Raw genomic sequence first — 26491 nt, 5'->3', positions numbered from 1 at the left:
GTACCTGTGATAGTATGTATCACTGTGTATTATCAACTTGTCCCTATGGAGCACAGCTGTTTACCCTGTTTTCCCCAACTTGAGTATAACCTCTAGAGGGTCAAGATAGTAACTTTCACTCCTCTGTATCCCTGAGAGTACAGAACACAGAGCCTTATGCATGAGAAGCACATTAATATTTTTTGTATCGAAGCAGGCACAATTACGGCCAATTATAGGGCTTCAAATTAGTTGTGGAAGGACTTAAGCTAAATCTTTGCATGTGATGAACACTAATGAGTGTGCAGGAATCTGTCAAAAAATGTGATCCTCCAGCAGTAAGTCAGTCTAGCTCTCAGGAGGCTTTCTGGGGGAGGGGTATAAAAATATTGCCCAAGGATCTGCAGAAATGTGTAACAACCTCAGCTCCCTCCATGCTTATTCATTCCTGTGTCCCACTGGTTATAAGAAGGGAGAAAAATCCCCAACTCATTCTAGTTCTGTTGAAATCTCACCATAAAATGGGGTTTTTGTTATTAATTTTGTAATAATCCAATGTGATGACAGCCCAGAAAGGCCAGATGAGAGCTCTCCTAGGACCTATTTCTTCATGGTTTTAAACATCAAACTGAATGTAGAGTGTTATTAATATATAGCTGAATTTATTTTATTTTTCTGACATTTGACAAAACTTCTAAATGTAAGAAACTGGTTCCAGTTTGGATTGATGTCAGGTTCTAATCAATCCCTGCTCTCCTCTTTCCCATTTAATTGTGCTCATGGTCATCCATATTGATTTATATAATCAACACATCTCAACTTACTTTGCCATTGAGTCCATTCAAGACTGATTACCCCTCCTACATATGTCAGTACGCTTCCTTGTTGCCGGCCTCTCTCCTCTTGATTCCAGTAAGCACATCATTACTGGAGTGCTCCTGTTAAGCAGCACTTTCACCAAGACATTCTACATGTACTCAGCGTCCGTTATGAGCGAAGCACTGATACAGGTGTTACAGAGAACGTAAAGACAAAACACTGCCCCTTTCCCTTAAATTCTACAGTCTAACGAGAGAAATAAGTGAAGATACTAAAAGAAATCAAAGGAGGAAGGAAAAAATTTGCACCTTAGGTGAGGTGTGAAGATACTATAGATGAAGAGCTTCTAAACTACAATTTAAAGAGTGAGATTCCTGAGGGATTAAGTAGGAAAGGAATATTCCAGGTGACGGCAAAAACACTGAACAGTGAGCAGCCACTAATGCTAAGGGATGGTATCAAATAATTCAAGAAGACTATTAAACATCGGGACAGGAATCTCAGCCCATGTTGTCTGCTGAAGACCACTCCTTCAAGTGCTATTTCAGCACATAATGATAGGGCATGTATCATTGAAAATAAACAAACAAAAAGTCAAGTAGCCCCAGGGTATCTATCAAAGCAGAAACACAGCAGGTGAAAAAGTTTAAGAAACCGGCAATTGGTCACTGGGCCACCACGATCAGCTGAGCAGTTGTATGTAGTCCCTGTGAATGGCACTTCCTAAAGTTGCCCAACCTGTTCAAAAGTACTCACTGATCCTGACAGTTTCAGACAGGTAAGTACTTAGGGTTTTGGGAGGTCTTGCTTCGCAAAAGGAAGTCATTTAAGGTGAGATGGAGCCAAGGGCAAGAAATCAAGTCTCTCTCAGAAGACTGAAATCAGTTGTATGGTTTATCTCCTGAAATAACAAGGCAGAGCTGCATGTAGTGATGAACTAGGTACAAGATAAGGAACTCGATTAATGAGAAACACAGGGAGGCCAGACAAAACAGAGATGAACAGAAAATGAATAAAAATGTTGAGTGATGCCAGTATCAAGATTAGTATGATTCCGAGTATAATTTCTATGGCCCCAGCATATTACAAAGCCATGCCCCCAAAACCGCCAATCTACCAATGGAGTTTAACTGGCCACAAACAAGATTATTAGAAACTGAAAAATGTCATCACATCATTATTCAAGAAAAAAATGTTCAAAACTACATTTTTTAAGTTATTAACACCACTTTCTTCTTTCATTACAAATAACATTTCAGCCACATTATAATTTTTAAGACCTTCAAGCATTATCTTGGAAATCCATGTTATCTGAGTACCAAATATGCTAATTGCAAAATCACTTTTTTTATGGGGAGGGAGAATGGTCCTGAAGTGCAATTTTACCTGAACACATAGAAACTGTGTAAAACCAACTGACCAGAGAAAAATCTTTGTTCAGTACTAACATTAACCAATATTAACTGGTTACTAAATTGCAGGCCTTTTGACATACACTTTACTCATGTTATATTTAATCCTCACAAAAACCTAAAGACAGTAATATTTATAATGGCGGCTAACATTTACTGATTACTAAGTACAAGACACTGTTAAAAATACTTAATATGGACTATTTCCTCATTTAATCTACATGACAGTCCTATGAGATAAGAACCTTTATTATCTACATTTTACACATAATGTAACTGAAAATTTGGGAACTTTCCTAAGGTCACTAGTGCTAGTAAGAGAAGCCAGAACTCAAGTCCTATAGTCTGACCCCAAAGCCCAGGCCCTTGACCACAGCTTTTTACTGCTTCTGCAATTGGTATACTTGGAATAAACAATATTTTTGACCCTACTGTTAGAATCCCATCAAATATTATTTAATGAATACCACAAGAGGAATAATAGCCAGAAGCAAAGATATGATTAAAACTGATTCTATATGAGCCTGGATTCCCATAAACCATTATTTTCAGAAAAATTTTTTGAATTTTTTTTAAAGGATTTTGTTTATTTGAGAGAGAGGGAGAGGGAGGAGGACCTGGGAGAGGGACAGAGGGAGAAGCAGACTCCCTGTTGAGCTGGGAGCCTGATGTGAGGCTGGAGCCAAAGGCAGTCACTTAACCAACTGACCACCCAGGCACCCCTATTTCCAGAAAATGTAATGAGTTCTGACAGTGAGTTTAAAAAAATGCTAAAAAAGACACAATGCTATTCAAAGGAAAAACAGAAAAAATTATTACAAACAAACCAAAAACCAAATAAAATCAAGTAAAAATCCAAAGAAATAAGTTTAGGGTAAATCATATCCTATGCCTACCTAGGATTTCGAAAATGCAAACCAAATCCACTCCAAGAAAATTAAATTTGTGGAAATTCTGCAATTTCACATAGACAGGGGTTTAATTTTGATTGAAAATATGTTGAGATTTATTGTGGGGAAAAAAAATCACTCTCTGTAAGTATGATAAGTGACCATACTGCTAAATTTGAATAACTCAAGGTCTATACAGTTTATTAGTATACAAATTTAATCACAACTTATAGGGTTTAAAAATTATATTCTGGTTATGTTAATTTCCAGGCTTAAGGAATTATTATATTGCTCCCTCTCATATCAGATCTTTTAAAAGAGGGAAAGTAGGGAAGGAGAAGGAAGAGGAAGAGACTTACCATTGGGGTTTAGAACAAGCATAGCAAACGCCACAAAGTGCAAAGAGCCCAGGCTGATTCCTGAGCTAGAATGCTTTCCATTCTAACCTACTGCTTCCACAGAAGGAAGTTCTGAATCCCATAAGATGTGTTAGAAACCATTGTGCTTAAAGCATTCATTTTACTGACAGCAAAACCAGTTCTATTTACAGTTACTGGTAACAGACCAGAAGAAGTGGGCATCCTGACCATAGGCATTCTCTTTGTGGGTAACTATATTCTTTAAGCACATGGTCATTGTTGCACGCATATTAAGGCCCATTTAGAAAATGGGTTTAAATTAAGGTACAGATTCAGCAGTTAAGTAACACTGTGGTGCAGGACATAAATACTTCTCCTTTTAAAAAATAAATTTACTTAGGGGCATCTGGGCGGCTCAGTGGGTTAAGCCTCTGCCTTCAGCTCAGGTCATGATCTCAGGGTACTGGGATCGAGCCCCACATTGGGCTCTCTGCTCAGAGGGGAGCCTGCTTCCCTCCCTCTCTCTCCCTGTCTCTCTGCCTACTTGTGATCTCTCTCTCTGTCAAATAAATAAATAAAATCTTTAAAAAATAATAAAATAAATTTACTTAGAAATGTTTTCAATTAATACTAACTTTTTTCATCAGAACTGCAAATTAAAACCATGAGATATCACTACACACCCACCAAAATTAAAAAAACTCACAATACCAAGTGTTGGCAAGGACATGGAGAAATTAGAATTGTCAACAGTTGGCAGAAACATAAATTATACGAGTACTCTGGAAACCTGTCTGGCACTATCTACTAAAGTAAAAACACATATCCTATAACCTAGCAATTCCAATTCCTGCATAATGTCTGAAGAGAAATGAGTGTTTGTAAAGTCCAACAAAAGACAGATACGATATTCATGGATTTATTCATACTGGCCCCAAACTAAAACAGCTTAAATGTCTATCAACAATACAAATAGATAGTGCTATGTTCATAAATCTATTCAGCAAAGAAAAAGGATGAACTATGCAACACCAAACAACATGGATCTCACAGAAATAAAGGTAAGCCAAAGAAGCCAGACACAAAAGACGGCATAATAGATGATTCCATTCATAAGAAGAGACAAACTGATTTATGCAATTAGAAGCCAACTAGTGGTTACTTTAGCAGGGGGAAGCATTTCCTGGGAGGGGACAAAGGGAACCTTCTGGGATGCTGGAAATGTTCCCTATCTTGAACTGGGTGATGGGTACATGGTTGTACACAAATGTAAGAATTCATCCAATTTTACACTTACAATTTTGAGGACTTTACTAAATGTAAGGTATATCCCATCTCCACAGCACTCTTTTGCTCAACTTTCTATGAGATTTATCCATGTTGTTTCGTGCTAATAGTACTACATTCTTTCTCTTTATTGCAGAGTACTGTATGAATATACTAATGTACCACAACTATCCTTTTTATTTTTGTTGGGCATCTACAAGTTTTTATAAAAAGACTAAATTTAATTTTTAGATCCCAAATGAACATCTTCTTCACTCACTACATTTCATGTACTAAAATACTATTTGCATATTAGCCTTCTTACACTTTAAGTATTAACAAATTGCCAGGCAATACTTATTTGGCGCTGACCAGGTCTACAGTGCTGAACTCTGTAACAGAATGATAAACCCAAAGACAGGTTTTCTCAGAAAGAGCACTTCAGAGTATAACAATGTTTAAGATGACCTTTTGAGAATCAATAAAATATGGTATATAATGGACTGATCTTAAAAGTAATGAACTCATGTAATTATTTCATAGAACTATTGTGAATAGGGAAAAAAGAATAAGAACCAGTCCAAGTGGGATGGAGAAGGCTAATTCTCATAGTCTGATGGACTCTGTAGATAATAATAAAATAAATTTCAAACTCTATTATTAGTCAACATTTATTGAGTCTTTACCAATTGCCAGGCACTATGCTAAGCCCTTTATATGTATTCTTTCACTTAATCCTCACAACAATCCTATGAGAGGTGGTACTATTATGTCTATTTCATAGACGAAGCAACTTGAGATTTAGAAAGGCAATAAGGAAACTACTGAGTGGAAACTCCTGGACTTAAGCCAAGGTCTTAATGACACTAAAATCTTAATTTTTCTTTTTTTTTTTTTTTTTTGAGAGGGAGGGAGGAGGATGGGACAGAGGAAAAGGGAGAGAATCTCAAGCAGACTTCCCATTAAGCCTGGAGCTCTATGTGGGGCTTGATCACAACCCTGAAATCATGACCTGAGCTGAAATCAAGAGTAGGATGCTTAACTGACTAAGCCACCCAGGCACCCCTAAAATCTTAATTTTTAACCATTAAGCAAACTTTCCCCTGCAGAGCCATTCCCTTATAAATAAAAAAATTATTTGTAATTTATTTACATATGTACACTGAGCATATGCCAAAACACTGTTCACATTAGTAAACCAAATGGATAAAAAAAAAAATCCTGCCTTTATGGTGTTTATAGTCTAGTAGAAGGACACTGACAATAAAAATGGACACAATAAGTAGATCACCCAGCTATGTTTGAAGGTGAACAGTGCTATGGGGGAAAAGAACAGATGAAGTAACTGGAAGTGCATAGTTCTTTGTTTCTTTATTTTTTCCCTGAACCCCAGCAAAACTCAACTCTGGATATGTACAGTTTTATAGTTTTTGTAGCAGGAGGTGAGTTCAGAGAAGCAGGACAGAGGTACAGTGAGTGGGAGCATGTGGCTAACATACAGCCTGGTAGGTCCTTTTTAAAAATTTTGCCTTTGAGTGAAGAGGAAACCACCCTCCTTCTCCAACTAAATCTTGGCTAGTGGCCCTATGCTTCCCTGAATATATCTTAAAAGGGCACAGTGTAATTGTTTAAACATAAGAAGAGTGAAACTATGTACCCCCAATTCTACCTTTTTATCAACAGACTTTGGAGGAAGGAATCACCAAATATAACTTCTCCTAAAGCAATGCTATCTTTAATTATCACTATTTGTGAACTGATATAAAATAATGACTATCAATCAATTGAGGTCTCTAAGCTCCAAGAATATTAATCAAGATTTCCTCTAACAATGAGGCAATCTCTGGGAACATGTAGGTTAAAAGGCCAGCTTCAGAGTAAAATAATATTCTCTATTCACAATGAGGTCAGATGGAGTTTACTCAGTAGCCCTGATGTCTTCTTTTCAATAGACAAACAATGAACTGAAATAAGAAAATTGAAGGATGACTTCTTTGAGATGTAAGTTAATTATAATTTGTTCATAATATAAGGCAGTATCTCAACTGTTATCACTTTAAAATATAACTACTATATGATGTGTTTATGACAATGGAATGGAAAAGCCATCAGTATTAACTTTTTATGACTATCTACATCTTTCACATTTTATGACTATTGCCTGAAGGTCATAGATTAGATATAAGGAAGAATATCTGACAGTGTGGGTACTAAAAGTGAGCTACTGACAAAAGTTATGAAAACATCTTAAAGATCTATCAGGAAAAGCATAAATATTCACCCTCAGGGACAATTTGGTACTCTCCTATCTGCAAGTAGGAATATAAAGAAGAAAACTCTTTAGGCCTCATTCCTCTTTGTTATTCTTTAAAATAAAAAGGCTTTCACTTCATCCTTTTTTTTTTTTTTTGGCTCTAGAATTGCATTTCTTTATAATCATCCCCCTCTCTTCTGCTAGATGTGAGATTCAAATTTGCTATGACATTATAAATATGTATTCTAACTGCTTTCATTATCATCAAAATAATGCTACCATATTGATTAAAAACTGAAACTGTTTTAAGGAGGATTCTCAAAGCTCTGCCTAAATTAGGTGAAGAAATGATATCATTTAATCAGCTACATACTTAGCTATGTTTTGTTAATCTGTTACCTAGATGAGGGGTTTATCTTTCATGCAAAATGCAATCAATATGTCTACGTATGTCTGCAACTCTCTTGGAAATGCATCAAAAAATAAGATGGGTTGATGGCTGGTGAATGGATAAACATGTGGTAAAGCAAATACAGCACAATGTTAACAACTACAGAACTTAAGAGGTGACTAGATGAATGTTTACTGTAAAACTGTTTCAACTTTTCTACATGTGTTTGAAATTTTTCATAATAAATGATTGTGGAAAATGCAATTATATTTGAAACTGTTTTAAATGGTATGGGAGAAATGTCCATATCACAAAGAATAATTCTGCAAAAAAGACTATGCAATATTTTGCTGATTATATTTAATGAATTGCGGGGGATTGAGGAGGAAGATTTCCATAACACCTTTCTCTATCTCCAGAAAAGTCCCCCAAATTTACACTTCTATTGAGAAATGGAGGCAGGCAAAAAGGTTTGAGAACTCTATAGGGAAAGTAGTTTCTTTGACTGAATTCTGAAGAGCAAAAACTGAAATCCCTTCAGTATCTAAAAAGAATATTACCTTACCTACCCAGGAAAACTTCATTTTCAATACAGATTTCCTGAAAGAACATAAACTACACCTTCTTTTCAATTAATTACTCCTTTTGGCACTGTCCTTTCCCTGTAAATCTACCTGAAATTACTCAAAGCAAATCTGACAAAAACACATAAAAAAGGAACAGTGTTTTGGAAAATTTACCTACTTGACAGAATGCATATGAGGTATATGTGAACTGTGTCCTAAATCTTTTAACATAAATAACTTTCTGAAGTGGCATGTTCAAGGCATGTTTTTGTTTGACATTCTGTCAATGACTTTTGGTAGTCATCTAAAACACACCACACCCTGCATCTCATAAAGATAGAAAAAAGCACATCGTAACTCAAAGAAATTGCTAAGCTACCAGTGTATATACATAATGATCTGTTTAACAAATATTTACTGAATACTATGTGCCAGACACTGTGCTAAACCTTAGGGATGAGAATATAAGATACAGGACCTAACTATGAAATTGATGGTTTGGTAAGGAAGATACACAAACAGACAATTACAAAGCACTTAAGTGATTGATAAGTATATGCACAGTATTACACTAATTGAAAGCAGATGCCTAACCTAGCACATGGATCTCTGGAAAGGCTTCCTAAACTTAGTCTTTTTTTTTTTTTTAAGATTTTATTTGAGAGAGAGCTCACTTGTGTGCATGAGCGGGGTTGGGGCAAGTGAAGGGCAGAGGGAGAGGGAAAGGGAGAAGCAGCCTCCCCACTGAGCACAGAGTCCATGGGGCTCAGACATGGGGCTCGATCCCAGGACCCCAAGATCATAACCTGAGCCAGAATCAGAGGCTTAACTGACTTAAGCCATCTAGGCACCCCTAACCTTAGTCTTACAGAATGAGTAGCAGTGATCTAGGTAGGAGAGAATGGGAGAGAGTGAGTACTCTCTGCTGATATGGCAGCCTGACTAAAGTCATCACAAAGGAGAATGTTGTGAGCACAGAAGAGTACTGCTAGGGAAGAAGCTCATGATTCAGAGTGGAGAGACATGAGGCTGGAGAGAGGTAGGCAGTGGTCACTCCAGGGATGATCCTGTGGGATACGTTAAAGAACCTGGACTTTCTCTTGGCTTCAGAAAGACTTTTTTAGAAGGGAATGACATTTTCAGACTGCATCTTAGTGAGGTCTTTCTGGATCGTGAAAGAAGTATGAATGTGAAGGAGACATGGTGACCAGCTGTGGGAGTGACATGAGGACCTAAGGAAACACTGTGATAGTAGGCATGGTTTCTATTAAGAGAGGCAGATATGTCAGATTTGATGCAGGGTAACTTCCAAGTGTCTGGCTAAAGATGATAATGCCTTCCATCCGAAGCAGGTAATATAGAAGGAAAAGCCAAGCTGAAAGGGAAGATGATGGGTTCGGCTTTGGATGTGTTGAATGTGATATGCCTCTGGGTTATCTAGGTGATTTCCAGCAGAAAGTTAAATATAGGAGGCTGAAGGGGAGGTCTGAATGGGAGGCTAAAATGTGAGTCAGCAAAATACTAGAGATAGCCAAAATTACATATTCAGAGTTTTATTTTGTTATTGCTTTCAATTTCTAACAGGTATGTACTAGTTTCTCAATATGGTTTTATTCCTTATTTCCCTAATGTCTAATGATGTTTAGCATCTTTTCAAAGCTTCTTTAGGTTAGTGTATTTCCTTTGGGGATTTATTTCTCTTACTCTTTGTGAGATTCTTGTTCAAATTCTTTGCCTCTTTAAACAGTTAAGGTGTTTTATTATTTTTGCCTTTTGAGTGTTATTTATGTATTCTTGATACAAGTCCTTTACCAAACATATGCTTTGCAAATATTTTCTTCCCTTGTTTGTCTTCAACAGTGCCTTTTGAAGGACATACGTTTAATCTCACTGAACTTCAATTTCTCAATTGTTTCTTTCCTACATCATGCTTTTGGTGTTGCACCTGAAAAGTCTGCCCAAGTAAAATCACATGTATTTTTTCTCTACGAAGTTTTATGGTTTTATGTTTTCCATTTACATCCATGATCCATTTTGAATTATTTTTTGTTTTTGGTATGAAGGATGGATGGATGTAATGATACTGGATAGGCTTAGCCATGAAAACTGTATTAAATGAGAAGTGCAAAGGGTAGATGGAAACTAGGAAAAAACAAAGTAAAGCCTTAAGAAACAGGCGCTGGGCAAAAAAAAAGACTCAAGGCATTGTCTGAAAAGTAGCAGGAAAATTCTGAATAATCAACACTGCCTACTAAGATAAACAATGGAAATTGTCTTTTTAACTTGGATGAGGTCACTAGTGACCTTACCAAGAGCATTTACAGTCAAAACAAACTATTCCGATATCGGAACTACATCTAACCAACCACTTGATAGGAATTCCCCCTGTGGAAGCAATTGAAGTTTGAAATTCCTGAGCACTCTTAAATGTCACTTTTCTAGGCACAGGAGCATGGCGGGGGCGGGGGGAATGTCTGGGCTTCCCGACAATGAGGATGACTGAGGCATATCCCAGTCACACCCCTTGGGGCACTCCGGAATGAGGTCTTGGGGTTGGGGGCAAACCCCAAGCATCATCGCCCCGCTGGGAAATCAGGATCACACTGATGGCCAGATTTGCTAAACTGACACCTCACCAGGGAGGCAGCTGGTTAAACAACAGCAGAATGCAAAGGCGAGGTTGGAAATATCTGCACTCGGGCAAACCCGGGCAGATTAGAAAAGTCCCTCCCACCCGCCACCCATTCGTGTGACTGGAAGAGGAAAGGCGCACGGCGAGGGACAGCGCGGCCAACCTCGGGGCCAGCTCCTCCCGGGCGAAGAGCTCCTGCACTTACCCTGTCCTAGGATGGGGGCGTGTAAAGCCACGGGCTAAGGGGATCTCGGGTACTCCTCGTCCTTTGCCAGAGGTCATGCTGCGGGGCTCTGGATGGACTCCCTTGGCCAACTCACCGCTCCCTCCCCGCCCCAGCAGCCGGCGGGTCACTTCTGGTCCAGTTCTCCCTAATCCCCACCCCCCCACCCCCAGAGGCCGGCTTGCCCGCCCCACCAGCTAGTCGTAAAGTGCAGTAAAGGCGCATTTTGCGGCACCGTAGGTGAGGCCGGCGGCGTGCGTATTCGCTCTGCGCAAATCCGCCCGTTCGGTAGCTGGTTTTTCGGAAAGGCTGCAGTTAGCAGTTTGGGGACCCGACTACAGTTTTTAGAGGGTAACTGAGTGCTCTTAGTTTGGTGTAACGAGAAAAAAGGGGGATGGGGTTCTTTTAAAACACTCATTTCAGAATCCTTATTTAAGAGGCGTGAAGTAAGGTTCTCAGACCTCGTTTGTGACTTGCCGTTCCTTCTTGTGCTATTTTGGCTTTCATTTTCATGTTCATCGCCAGATTTTACGTATCTTCCGTGTAGCTGACGCTTGTTTTTCTTGTTCACTTCGTCCTGCAGTCTTCCTCCCCCTGGACTTTGAAATGCTTTATTTGATCGGCTTGGGCCTGGGCGATGCCAAGGACATCACAGTCAAGGGCCTGGAAGTTGTAAGACGCTGCAGTCGAGTGTATCTAGAAGCCTATACTTCAATCCTGACTGTAGGGAAGGAAGTCCTGGTAGGTGGTTAAGGTTCTTCAGTTCCTGGGAAGAAAGCTAACAGCTGATTTTCATTACTCCAAGCTGAACCCAATTTTCAGGTCTACTTGTTTAAATCCTTTAAAATACATCCCTGCTCATTAAGGATCGCAGGAATGGGAATAATACAACAACGAAGTGACTTGGAAAATGAAAGGGTGCTTTGTCTTACTTTACAAGTCTAATTTTGTGGCTTTCTCTAATAAATAAGAAAGTTATTTTACACTCCTGGGGATAGTTATCAAAGTCCCTTATTTCATGAGATAGTCAAATTTTTTTCTGAGTTGAGTGCTAATGAGGTACTGACATAGCCTTAATGAGTTGGTTATATATTCAGAAACCAAGCTGAAAGCTGCTGCCTTTGAAGTATTTCCATAGGGAATGGTAATCGCCTTTCTGTCAGTACCCTATCCAGAGAGGTCTTAACTTTAAGAAGACTGCCCGTAAGGCTAATATACATAGTCTCCTATGAGACTCTCTCTCTCTCTCTCTCTCTCTCTATATATATATATAGAGAGAGAGAGAGAGAGAGAGCGAGAGAGCCTGGAACTTAATAAATACCTTAGGATTTGTTAATGTATCATACATTTAGCTTGCTCTTGTTAAGGGCTCTACACTTTGAAGGAGGGGTTAAGTAGTTCAGGTTCATTGTCAAACTCCAAATAGAATGTAAATTAAGATGAAGAGAGTGATGGATATGTTATAGGAGGAGGAAGAGGATTTTAGCTGGTCTATCAAGGCTTCTGAACAAAAAGGTGACCTAGAGAATTTCAGGTTTTCCGTTTTCTCAGATTCACAAGCCCAGAGAATTCTCGTCTCCCAAGTTACTTCAAAAATCTTAAGGAATGTTAAAAACAAAAACAAAAAAAAAACTTAAGGAATTAAAGACTGCTACTTGAATTGGCCATGCACTAATGTGGAAGTTGTGTCTAATGGCCAGCTTTGATTTGTTGACTCTGATTTGTTGGGTTGGAACCAAAGTATCTCAGTTCAAGATAATAAATATTCCTCTCTTACCAGTGATCAAGGAGAACTAGAATGAACTAAAATTCATCCAAGAGAATAGAGACAGATAATAAGTCAGCATTTCTATAGAATAAGGTGTCACGGCATAGCATAGAGGAAAGTTGGACCTGACTTTGTCTTCTCTGTTACATGTTACCATGTCCTTTAGCTTTAGTTTTTTTACTTTGTGAAATGGGGATAATAATGCCTACCTCATAGGTTCTTAATGTAGTACCTGTAGCAGAAATGTTGAGAAATGGTAGTTGTTAATGGACATTTTCAGATTTCTTTAAATCTCAGTAGCTTCATTTGTGAAAATGGAGACAATAACCAATTGGAGGGTTATATAGGATTTTATTAAGATGATGTATTTGAAAGTGCTTTATAAACTTTAAGTGCTAGCTAAATGGTAATTTTGGTTGCTACAATTTTTTCAGGTTTTTTTTTTCCCCCAAAACGTATTGTTGGGGCTGGGCCCAGCCTCACCTACAGGTAACTTATGTGTACTTTGTTAAGGTGCTGGACTATCTGTTCCTCCACAATAATAAGTGCTAATATTTATAGAAGGCTTACTATGCACTGTTCTAAGTGTTTTATATGTAGAACAGGATTACCACTCTGTAACTACTGCTCACATTTTACAGGCACAGAGAAACTTGCCCAAGGTCATACAGACAATAAGTGATAGAGACAGAATATAAGCCAAGACAGTCCTGAGTTGAGAAGCACCACTTTTAACATTTATACCATAGAATGTCTGTCTATACTCCAGGATGGATAATAGCTTTACAAAATAGTGATTTCAGAGAATGTCCCGAGAGAAGGTAGGATTCAAGCAAAATGCTTTGTGTATCACAAAGTTCCATTGGTCTGCTCTTCGTAACTTCCTCCAAGTCCTTAGTTCATGTTTTTCCCTGAGCAACTGGCTGTGCAACATCAGCCACCTTTAATGACTCTTATCTGGAATAAAGTAAGGTATAAATAAATTCATGCCTTTTATTGCCAAGTAAAATCTCAGAGCCACTTTCTCTTCAGTGACTTTATTTCCTTTCATGTCCACCTTTTTTAAAAAAGAAATTGATTTTTAAAAATTGTTATTTGTTCATACCTATATTTACAATCTGGTCTCAATAACTAGATAATTATTGTGTAGCAGATGAAAAAGATTGGAAAAGTCTGTTTTCCTCATGAATATGTGCTTGCTTTTATCAATAGTCACACAAAATAGTATTTTATAAATGGCATACATGGATGTTGCTGAAGAAATCTTGAATTTTGGGCACCTGGGTGGCTCAGTTGGTTAAGCGTCAGACTCTTGGTTTTAGCTCAGGTCATGAGCTCATAGGTCCTGAGATGGAACCCCAGTCATGCTTTGCACTCCATGGAGAGTCTGCTTGAAGATTCTCTCCCTCTGCCCCCTCCCAACCCTCCTATGCTATATCTCTTTCTCTCTCTCAAATAAATAAATAAATCTTTATTTTTTATGGTTTTTTTTTTTTTAAGATTTTATTTATTTGAGAGAGAGACTGAGCAAGAGAGAGCACAACCAGGGGAGGGGCAGAGGGAGAAGGAGGAGCAGACTCCCTGCTGAGCAGGGAGCCCCATGATGTGGGACTTAATCCCAGGACCCTGGGATCATGACCCAAGCCAAAGACAGATGCTTAACTGACTGAGCCACCTAGGCACCCTCAAATAATTAAGTAAATCTTTTAAAAAAAAAGTCTGTAATTTATCTTTTCTTACATTGAAAGCTGTTGTTTTCAAATTGCCAAATAGGTAGTATTATTTATATGTTCTGTATTATTCAAAAGTTAATTAAACTAGAGACTATGAATCCAGCAAAGAGGTTTAGTGTATACACTTTGAATTTTGAGGCACTTTCTGTGAATAAATTATAATTTTATGTGCCATTTGGTGTAATATACCTGTAGTGCCTTATACAAAGAGGCATAAGCTATGGTCTTTGTTCTCAAGTAGTTCATGATTCATCTGTATTATACTCAGGAAACTTAATAATGGGAGATTTAAATACAATTCATGACAACAGTGGGAAGAAGAAACTGTAAAATTATATTGCTGGGAAGAACTTAGATGATCTTATTTAAGCCAGTGTTGTTTTCAAGAATTAAATAGAAGCTGTCTCAGGTATTAAGTAATTACTGGTTATTAATTCCAATTGAAATACATATAAGAAGATCACTTTAGGTTGTGGTGGTCAGAGAATACTATGGAATAGATAGTATTTGAGCTGTCTCTTAAAATAATGCATCCCAGTCTTTTTGTTTCATTTCTTTCATTTTCATGTCTAGATAGAAAATGCTAATATTTATACAGCTCAGTAGGGTAAATAGATGAAGCTGCTTTGGCCGAAAGGGGCTAACCTTGGGGCTGTAGCTATCATGCAGAAAGCAGAGGCGATCACTAAGCTCTGCCTGTCAGTTCCTCATAAACCAAATGAGGTTGGTCTTTTGCCTTTTTTTTTTTTTTAAGATTTATTTATTTGACAGCGATCATAAGTAGGCAGAGAGGCAGGCAGGGGGTGCGGGAAGCAGGCTCTTTGCTGAGCAGAGAGCCTGATGTGGGGCTCGTTCCCAGAACCCTCAGATCATGACCTGAGCTAAAGGCAGAGGCTTAACCCACTGAGCCAGCCAGGCACCCCTGTCTTTTGTTTTTTTTTTTTTAAGTAGGCTCCACATCCAGCGTGGGGCTTGAACTCACAAGCCCCATGACTCTGAGATCAAGAGTTGCATGCTTTACCAATTGAGCCAGCCAGCCACCCCTGTGCCTAATCTGTAGTACATGTAAAGTTTTGCAGTCAACCAAGGTTCTGTGACCTTGGGCAATCACTTAACTTTGTGTTCTTTTTCTTATTTCTTAAACAGAGATAAAAATAGGGACTGTCTCATAGATTGTGGTGAAGATTAAATGAATTCATATGCATAAGTTCTTAGAACTATGCCTGACCCAGAGTGATCTAATGTAGATGTATTAAAATTTTGTTAGTATAGATAAGACTTGGTAAAGGGAAGAAAAAGAGATAGTTACTATGGATAAGATTTGGTAAAGGGAAGAAAAAGAGTATTCCTTACTAAAGAAAAAAATAATTGTGAGCAAAAGCATGGAGGAGATAAGCACAATAATTCGCTATACTTGTTCTTGGGCATCACGAAAATAATTTCCTTTTCTTCCAGTGTATCATTTCCCTCTCTTTCCTTCCTAATCTACTTCATCTGGATACCAGCTCACTCTGCTTCCTTGTCCTCCTATCCAGCTGCTGTGGCTTGAGAGTGGAGAGACAGACTTGCCACTGAGAAAACTGAGGCAATCATCTGTGACCTTTATTAACTTCCCATTTGTCCTTCCCTTAAATCTGAATCTGTCTTACCCCAAGTCTTAGAAAATGACTTGTTAGATGAGGTTCTCAGTGTGTTGAAGACAATTCTACTAGGTGTGTTTTTTCCAAACCTCTTCCTCCCTCTGAAACCTTATTCCCATCAATTACTCTTTCTTTGTTATGTTTGATATATATTAACATCCTTCTCCCCTCAGCTTAAAACCATATTCAGATTTTGTTCATTCTGAAATCTCTCCCCTTTTCAACATCTCTTCTCCATAGTTATTATTGTTACTGTCTCTTTATCCAAAGCCCTTTGAAGAAGCGGTATACTTTTCTTGTCCCTACTTCACTCATGTCTCAGACTCCTGCAAGTTTACTTCCGTTCCTCTGAAATATTTCTGTTGAACAATTATTTAGTAGCTGAGAATGCCACAGGATAGTTTTCACTTCTTGTTTTACTTCTGACATAGTTGATCACTATTTGAAACTGGCTTTTATGACATTACTTTCTCTTGGTTTTACTTGTACTTTTCCAATTTTTTTCAGTCCCTTTCGTAAGCCCTTATTTCTCTGTTCCTTCTTTCAGTGTTAGAGTGTTTGGGGTTTTCTTTGGGTTTTGTTTTCTTGTTTAGGTATCCTACTTCTAGCCTCTACTTTTCTAGCTTTTTTTCAAACTAGTTAATACCTTAAATGGCATAAAATTTAAAAGATACAAAATGGTATATACATTGAAAGATTTCTATCCTTGTTCTCCTTCCTGGAGGCAGTTATTGCTAATTGCTTATGTATCCTTCCAGAAATACCCAAAAGCAATTTTAATTTTGAATTTTTACCCTGTCCTCCTCATAAAACCTGTCACCCTAAAGCAGGAATGAATTTTGAGTTTTGCCTTGATTTTCATGAGTGGAGAAGATGAGGGGTGATACTGTACAAAAACTGTCTAATCAGTCATTGAATAATATATAAATGTAAAATTATTTGTTAAATAATACTGCCCTTTTTTAACCCCCCCCCCTTCCTTGACTCTTACTAGGTTCCATGCTCTTATAGCACTTAATGATGTGGTAGGTAACTCCCCACTAAACATTATAAGCCACAGGACAGGGGACACATATGTCTTATTCACCACTGTTTCCCAACATCAGGCCTAGAATTTGGTGTGGAGGTTGTGCACAAGAAATGTTCTTCGATGGGGCACCTGGGTGGCTCAGTGGGTTAAAGCCTCTGCCTTCAGCTTAGGTCATGATCTCAGGGTCCTGCGGTCGAGCCCCACATCAGGCTCTCTGCTCGGCTGGGAGCCTGATTCCCCCTCTCTCTCTGCCTGCCTCTCTGCCTGCTTGTGATCTCTGTCTGTCAAATAAATAAATAAAATCTTAAAAAAAAAAATTTTTCTTCGAGTGAGTGAATGAATAAATAACCAGGTAGATAAATTAAAAAGAATGTAATACCAGGTTTCTTACTGGTTGTGCTCTTTCTTTTCTTTTTAACATCCCCCCTCCCCAGGAGGATCAGCCATTTTGTTATACTGGAGTGTTTGGGTGTGTGTGCACAGGTGTGCATATGTGGATAATTTTTTTTTAAATAAACGTGTTTCAATTAAATGATGAAATGTTTCTTAGGTAGGATAAGTGATAAATATGGAGAGATATATGATAGAAGTCTTGAGAATGGGGCTTTTTTGTTAAATCATTTATAAAATATTGGATAGGATTTAGGATTACTGCTAGCATTAAGCTAGTAGCATGTGCCTTTTGATCTTAATGTTTGTTCAGGAAAAAATAATCATTTCCTTCAATTTTCAGTAATCATATGTGTCTTCTTAGATATATGTGAATATAAATGTTCTACCACTAAGAAGTTTTCTGGGCTCATGAAATTGAAGTAAGTTATATATAAATTCATGATTAAGAAAAAATAACATGGTAAAAGTGAAAATAAGGAGAATATTTTTCATCAAACATTGTTGTCATTGGGAACTTCTAGAGCATTATCTCTGAGAAGATATGCAGAAAAAGGGAAGGGATCTTTTTTTTTCACATTTTAGGGACCGATTCTAGTTAAGTATTAGACAATAATTATCAGAGTTTGTACTATGACCTTTATCTTCAAATGCTTAGACATTTGTTTATTTACTCTTTTGCTTGACAGGTATTATTGAGTACAGCAATCCTTGTAATGTTTGACATCTGATATAATCCTTATAACTCAAACAGACTTCTCAGCATGTAAGAAATAGTATTTGTCTATGCATTCACTTTTACTATATTTGAATTACATAATACTCCACAGGAAATCAGTTAATAAGATTCATGACCTTGCATAATCATTTGTAACCACTACCACATGACCATTAGCACACTAGTTCACTCTCTCTACTTACATGCTGACACTCCAGTTAAGGTCAGCCTCCTGGGTTTATTTTCTAGAGTTGAACTTAACAGGATTGGTTCACAAAGCACTTTATCCTAGAGCCTTCCTTTATAATTAGAATTTTTTTTCTTTCCTCTGCAAGTCTGCCTTTTTAGCAGGATCTGAAAGTTTTAAATTAATCTTTCCTGCAATTATATAGCAATGTTTGCTGCTTTTGTAGGTAACTAAATCTTAATTTTCTGTTTTTTCTTATTGAATTTACCTTTTATTTTAACCAGGGTCCTGTAGGTTTTCCTATGGAAAATTTAATAAAACCTAAATTACCATGTATGTTTATAATTATTATTTAACATATTCCGTATTATTCTGTTTCTGAAATAAAGCTCACGCATGCTCGTTCTCTGTTCATTCTACAATGTTCTGCCTGATCTATTAGACTCAAATTTAGGGGTAAATTTAAAATGCAGAAAGCCTCAGATGTTAGGTCTACATCCTCTTGGGATATTAAGATAGCCCCAAAGACAGAGTTTAATTGCAGCGTGATATAGAGTGCTAGCTCACTGAGGAGTCCTATTCAATGCTCTGTTTGGATGGTTGCCAAGATTTGCACCAGCCCCAGACAAAGATTGATAGCATGCGTGCGTGTGCGTGCGTGCGTGCGTGTACGTACATGTGTTGAAATGGTCACCTGCCGTCTCATTTTGATACTAAACTTAAATCTGTAGGAAGAGTTTTATGGAAGAAAATTGATTCTTGCTGATCGAGAAGAAGTGGAACAAGACGCTGATAACATTTTAAAGGATGCCGGCGCCTGTGATGTTGCGCTCCTTGTGGCTGGTGATCCGCTTGGGTAAGTCAAAGCAGCTATTTTGAGTTTTAATGTATTTGCTTTTTAAAAAAAAAAAAATCAGTAAGAATTACTCTGTTATATTTAAAACCTTTTACTTGCCAGGTCCTCGCAAAGGACTGTGTTTATCTAGGTTCTAAAATTGCATTAACTTTAATTATCTTTGAGCTTCATGAAGAAAATCTGCTTGATAAGGATGTCATCATATGTATCACTTACGTGGGTTGGTTAGTGTCATTTCTAAAGTGTGTATCATTGTTCCTGCTGTTCCTTTAGAAGGTAACTTAGGGCATCAAACAACTTTACTATGTCATTATTAATTAGTGTATTATATTATCAAGAGTCATATGTACCATTTATTTTGCAGGTAAATCACAAACATCTTCTACTTTTTTCTTAGGCTTTTTTTCCCCCTTTTTTTTAATCACCTCATATTTAGCAGTATTGTCACTTGCCTTGAATTTAAAATCTGTCCAGCTTCAAATTTCAATTTCTTATATCCCTTGGGAGCTCTTTTCGTCCCTGTTACTAAAAAGATGGGTTTCTACTTGTCTAGTTAAGCATCATCAATCTCTAATGTCAAGCCAAACATAGGAGTTCTTTGTTTCCAGCTGGTGACCCAAGATTTATGTCACAGATTTAAGGAACATAAGGACAATTAAATCACTATGAATTTGCCACCAAGGATGTTTTTCAAAAGAATGGAGTTACATGTTCATGTGTCTGTCAAAAAAAAGTAATTTACATCAATGTGGTGTGCCAGAGATGGTGTTACATTATTTTTTTCTTTAACTTTTTTATTTTTTTATAAACATATAATGTATTTTTAGCCCCAGGGGTACAGGTCTGCGAATCGCCAGGTTTACACACTTCACAGCACTCACCACAGCACACACACACCTCCCCCCCGCCAATGTCCATAACCCCACCACCCTCTCCCTGTGTTTCATTATTATACTTGGTTGCAAATGACATTGTGCAATCACATATTTTAAAATGTCCAAATTGTTTTAGCCTCTGACATTGTTTTCTGTAAAAGTAAGTCTTCCTCCAAATTAGCAGTACCTATTTTCCTTTTTTTTTTTTTTCAAGATTTTTATTTATTTATTTGACAGAGAGGAAGAAAGAGAGAGCACAAGCAGGGAGAGCAACAAGCAGAGGGAGAAGGAGAAGTAAGCTCCCCACTGAGCATACAGCCCAGTGTGGGGCTCCATCCTAGAACCCTGGGATCATGACCTGAGTTGAAGTCAGATGCTTAACCCACTGAGCCACCCAGGAGTGCTTTTTTTCTTTTCTTTTTTTAAGCCACAAAATAGTAAAAGGTAATGAAAAAAACCTGTATATTAAATGTCTTGAAACTCTTTTAGGGTTTTCTTATTGCACTGGATTCTGGCCAAAGTCCCATATATTTTTTTTTTTTTTTCAAAGATTTTTTATTTACTTATTTGACAGAGAGATCACAAGTAGGCAGAAAGGCAGGCAGAGAGAGGGGGAAGCAGGCTCCCTGCTGAGCAGAGAGCCCAATGTGGGGCTCGATCCCAGGACTCTGAGATCATGACCTGAGCTGAAGACAAAGGCTTTAAACCACTGAGCCACCCAGGTGCCCCATATTTTATTTTTCTAATCACTAATTTTGATTGCATTTTACAGAACTATTTTTTCATGACAATTTAGAACTTAGAAAGTATTAGCTTTTCACTAGTATGAGAAGCACTGCTTTTGAGTTTCCTTTTATTTTTCCTTACAATTATTGGTTTGTGATATAATAAGGGATATGATAAAGGCTATAGAGGAACAACCAGATGAAGAGGTACATGAAGAGAGAAGAGTCCCAAGCATGGGAGCTTCTGTCCTGGAGTTGAAATGGGCCATCCTCCCGGCACATAGATGTGTTCACCAACCCAGATGCTCTTTGAATGCCATAGTTCAAGGATTTTTATGGAGGCTTCATCATGTAGACATGACTAATTATTAACTCAGTTTCCAGCCCCAATATTTATATCGTTTTATTCCCAGTTCAATACAGTAGCGTATTGCCTGGTCCCGATGTAGACCCATGTTGTGGTTAAATTTATATTTTGAAACTACAATTTGGAAATCTTATTTGAGCTCAAAATGAGAGTTACTAACTCCATCCATTGGCCAGATATGAAAAATACTGTCCAACCTTCCCTTCTGCCTGTCCTTCTTGTCCTATAGCCCACACTCATGCCAACCAGCTTCCTTCCCTGATCATCTGCTTTCTCATTCTATACATCTGTTCAAACTCTTTCCTTCATCTGTAGTGCCCTTTGCTCTATATCTGATTGTCAGAAGTCCAGCCATCTTTTGAAGCCTAACTCAAATACCACATTCTCAGTGATGCAGTCATTTATTACCCGGATCAGAAGTTATTTCCTAACTGCTGACACTTCATTCATGTGTTTTCATACATTGCATCACAATGTATTTTTTTTTATAAATGTGTACATCTACTCTAGGTTTGTAGGCTGTCCTTCACACTTTATCTCTAGCTTACTTTACAATATAGTAGATATCAATTAAATAATAAGGGAAAGAGTTGTTTAATATTTTGCTTGGGGGTCACAAGAGAAGACCAGGCATATCTTGGACTGACATTGTCCATTCAACAAATATCTTTGAAACATCTATCTCACAACAGGAACTCTGACGTGCTGGATGTATGTTAGATGATAAAACATGGGGTTTATATTTTAGTAGAGGAGGTCCACATCAATCAAAGAGGAAATAACAAATTTAAAATTTTGGTAGGCCTGTAAGGGAAAAAATAAGGACTAACAGGAATAGGCTAATTTCAGTGGGGTCATATGGGAAATCTTTTTTGTTGGGGTAATTTAAGTAGGTATCTGAAAAATAAAAGGCATAGCAGAAGGCAAGAGCACTGTAAGCAGAGGGAACTACAAGATTGTATTCGAGGATCTGGAAGAGCACAGGGAGAGGGCCTGGGAGAGGGAGTGAGAAGTTCAAGAGGTAGGTGGGACCCAGATCATGTAAGACCTTGGAGGGGGTAGGAATTTTGTTTGAAGTACTCTGGTAGGGACACTTAGGTGGCTCTAGTCGGTTAAGTGTCTGCCTTTGGCTCTGGTCATGATCCCAGGGTCTTGAGATCAAGTCCTGCATCGGGCTCCTTGCTCAGGGGGAAGCCTGCTTCTCCCTCTGCCTGTCCCTCTTTCTGCTTATGTGTGTGTACTCTGCAAATAAATAAAATCTTAAAAAAAGAAAAAAAAAGATGAAGTACTCTGGTCAGTCTTTGAAGGATTTTAAGCAGGAAAAAAATCACAATCCGATTGACATTCTTAAATGATCACTCTGACTGCTTTCACTGAGTGCATTTTAGGGAGGCAGGGTGGCTTTGGTAGAGGAGAGAAAAAGGCTAAGTGGAAAAGTTGAGAAGGAAGAATGCCAGTGTGTAAGTAATAGATGAGGAAGAGGAAAGAAGCAAGTTTTCCAGAATTCCAGCTTTAGGAACTGAGTAGTTGTTGGTGCCAGTTCTTGAAATGGTGAAAACTTGTAGGGAAAATAATTGCAGAAGACAAGAATTGGTTCTGGAAATTTTTAAATTTGAGATGTCTTGCAGACAATTTGATATCTGCTGCTAGAGCTCAAGGGAGGCATTACCCGGGATATGTGGTTTTTGAAGTTATGAGTAAATATCAGGGGAGAGGGAGAGAGAGGGTGTTTAAAGCCAGAGAAATGAATGAAATCAGTAGGAAAGAACAAAGGGAAGAGAAGGTGATCAATCCTTAGGAGACTTGCATTTTGTAGTCTGTCAAGAGCCAAAAGAGGAAGAAAATCAAGAGAATGTGTTATCATAGAAGTCAAGAAAAGAGAAGACTTTAGAGAGGAAGGAATGGTTAACTCTGATACACTGCTGAAAGGTTGGGTCAAGGATGAGGATAGAAAAGTGTAAATTTAAAGGCATAGAGTTTGGAGTTTTTCATTGGTGGCTTTATGGGGGAGTTGGTGCTTGAGCTGGGTATGGGTAGAATTCTGTAGGTAGAAATTGTAGAGGAGGTCAGCGGGGTGGGAGGGGGAAGGGGAGAATTCCACATAAATGAAGAATTGAGGCCTACCAGAAGTGCCTCAGTGATGTTACTACCCTGCTCCAAAACCTTAAGTGACTTTCCATGGCCTAAATCTTTTAACAGTCTATCTCCTTTCTCCTTTGGCTACTGTTCTTTTTAAATATGGTAGAGCCCAGATTACTTCTTTGCCCTTTCATAAATGTTTTTGCAATATCCATCCTCCATGTCTTTGCTCTACTTTTTTCTTAAAATAGACTTTTCTTACCAGTTTGTTTCTTTTATTCCCAATTTCATTGAGATTTAATTGACATACAGCACTGTGTAAGTTTAAGGTACACAACAAAATGATTTGACTTACGTCAAATCATTGATTACCTCAGTAAATTTATGACTTATAACATCCATCATACAAAAAAAAGAAGGAGGGTTGCCTGGGTGGCTTAGTGGGTTAAAGCCTCTGCCTTCGGCTTAGGTCATGATCCCAGGGTCCTGGGATGGAGCCCCACATTGGGCTCTCTGCTCAGCGGGGAGCCTGCTTCCCCCCTCTCTCTCTGCCTGACTCTCTGCCTACTTGTGATCTGTCAAATAAATAAACAAAATTAAAAAAAAAAAAGAAAGAAAAAAACTATTTTTTTTCTTGTCATGAGCAATCTTAGGATCTACTCTCTTAACAACTTTCAAGTATACCATACAACATGTTAACTCTAATCCTCCCCAGTTTCTACTCAGTAAAATAGATTAAGACCCTGTTCAGATGCTACCTCTTCCATGAATCCTCCATTATTTATTCAGAAGCGAGTGCCTTTTCTTTCTTTTCTTTTCCTTTTTTTTAAACTCCTAGACAATTAATTTGCTCTATGTCATTGACTAATCATGTAAAATCTTATATTCAGAGTTGTGTAGTAATTATTGTCCTACAATTATTTTTCATTTACTCACTGGATTACTATTGAGAAACAGTTGTTGGGATATAGTACTTGGGAGACGGTATGGTAGGGAATATGTACATTTTAATTGAGGTCGGAATTATGATTTGTATGCCTTAAATGGATAAACCAGGAAGAGAATACAGAATGCAGCAAAGCATTGAAATTCTTCCTTACATATAACAATAAAAAATTATTTGTTTACTTTTAAGCCCCTTTCCACGTATCCGAATAAAAACTTTAAAAAGAAGAGAAAATTACTTAAATTCCTTATTCTCATATCTTAAATTATAGTTTATATAACATAATATTTACCATTTTAGTCCTTTTTAAGTGTGCAATTCAGTGGCATTAAGTAGTGTAACCATCATCATTATCCACTCTTAAATTCCTGAAGAAGGTAATTGAAAGTCATTTAAGTCAGTTGATGTAGTTCTTTTTCCCTTTTGTCCAGGTTATTGATAGAAATATAGACATTAATCACATAAAGAATATAAATGACTTTAAAAAAAAACAGTACATCAATAGATCCAACCCAGTCATGTGAGAGATGACAGTCTTAAGCTTACTATCCCCATAAAGAGTAGTTGAACAGGATCATCATGAAACAAATTTTAATGATGGTTCCATTTTGTTATTCCATTCCTTATTTTAAAATGCTCTGTAACAGGGCACCTGGGTGGCTCAGTCGTTAAGCATATGCCTTCAGCTCAGGTCCTGGGATCAAGCCCCACACTGGGCTCCCTGCTCATCGGGAAGCCTGCTTCTCGCTCTCCCACTCCCCCTGCTTGTGTTCCCTCTCTTGCTGTGTCTCTTTCTGTCAAATAATAAATAAATTTTTTTTAAATCCTCTGTAACTATATGTGTTTTATAATCATTGAACACATAATTTTTTATCCATAATGCTGTGTACCTTTTCCTTCATGGCATACACATTCACAAAAACATCTTTATTCACTTGTCTTCTTTGTGCTTTTATGTAGGTGATTTGATTGTTTCCATTCCATGTAATGCATTTGAACACTATTTGGCATCTAGTAATTAATCCAGTAAAAGTCAACATTATTACTTATTAGTCCATTTATTTCTCCAATATAAGTAAAGCTTCCATGTTTGGATTAATATATATGATCCTTTCCCCCTCCTTCCATTCTCCCTTCCCCACATTTTAGATTTTTTTTTTTTTTCTCCAAAATCAGTTTATAATACCCAGAAAATCAGAAGTTTTGAATTTGGGTATTTTCAAGCATATATTGTTTAATTACTTTTCAAAAGGACTGTACCAGGGGGCCTGGGTGACTCAGTTGGTTAAGCATCTGACTTCAGCTCAGGTCATGATCTCAGGGTCTCAGGATCAAGCCCTGCATTGGGCTGCATGCTCAGCAGGGACTCTGTCCCTCTCCCTCTGCTCTGTCTCTCAAATAAATAAATTTTTTTAAATAAAATAATATTTGTCTCTCAAATAAATGAACCAGATCGTAAAAAAAAAAAAAAAAGGGACTGTACCAATTTTAGTGCTTCTGGTGGTTTGTGAGAACATCAGTTTCACCGTATTATTGCAAATACTAGTGAATTTTCAGATCATAAGCTGTAGCACTGTCAAATAAGGCAATACTTTATCTACAAACTAATGTTATTATAAGATAAAGTTTGTTTAGTTTTAAGTGAGCTCCACTCTGGGCCTGTATACACACACACTTACAGAAATACACACGATTTTGACTAGAGCCGTGTGCCCAGAAATAGTAGTAAGTCTGTCTTTACACACATGTACTTTTCCAGTCACCATAACTGAAACGATTTCATGAAGCCGGACTAGAAGGAATGCCCAGTATAATGGTGTAAGCCTGTGTTTCAAACCAATTTTTTCTTTTCATGAAGCAATATAATTTGGGTAATCATGGTAATAAAATACCAGTTTTTCATAGCAGAAATCTGAGGGGCTTACTTAATCACATTTATGGCAGCTTCACAAAATCAAATCACTTTGCCAGGTCATTAAATCTCCATAGTACACCAACCACATCTGGTCATTTTAAATGAAGTTGTGATAAAGAGAGATACAATTTTAAACCAGGTTTTCTTTCTGCTCATCTATTCAGATAACTCAGCAAGTAACTAATTCAGTTCTCTTTAATCTTAATGTTAAATAGTAAAAGTCTGAAGATGATATTAAAAACATTTTTTATAACTGGCGTTTATATTATTTTTTAAAAGCTTACTCTAAATCAAATTAATGATTGTTTTTCATACTAGTTTTTATTTTATGTGTGATTAAAAACAGACTTCCCTGGTGGGCGTTTGCTAATCTGTTCCTGACTGCCTCATGGGGTGAGAGCCCTTGATCTTCCTACTTGGTATGCATTGACCAGTTGACAGGTTCTGGTGGTTTATATGTAGTTTCTCAAA

At 37.6% G+C, this 26491-nt stretch overlaps 1 protein-coding gene across 1 annotated transcript in view; it reads left to right on the top strand.

Annotated features, from left to right (window-relative positions):
* The first annotated feature begins 11021 nt into the window (after window positions 1-11021).
* Window positions 11022-26491, top strand: part of DPH5 (diphthamide biosynthesis 5) — a 35617-nt gene continuing 20147 nt past the window's right edge. The window contains exons 1-3 of the mRNA XM_032867231.1: window positions 11022-11142; window positions 11375-11532; window positions 18989-19113. Of these exons, the coding sequence (XP_032723122.1) occupies window positions 11398-11532; window positions 18989-19113 (260 nt within the window). The 5' untranslated portion in view covers window positions 11022-11142; window positions 11375-11397. The remainder of the gene's footprint in view (window positions 11143-11374; window positions 11533-18988; window positions 19114-26491) is intronic.

This window comes from Lontra canadensis, unplaced genomic scaffold, assembly GCF_010015895.1.
Source record: "Lontra canadensis isolate GAN:19392208 unplaced genomic scaffold, GSC_riverotter_1.0 scaffold33, whole genome shotgun sequence".
Classification (NCBI taxonomy): domain Eukaryota; kingdom Metazoa; phylum Chordata; class Mammalia; order Carnivora; family Mustelidae; genus Lontra; species Lontra canadensis.
The sequence above is the reverse complement of the archived record's forward strand: the minus strand, read 5'-3'. Positions and strand labels throughout refer to the sequence as shown.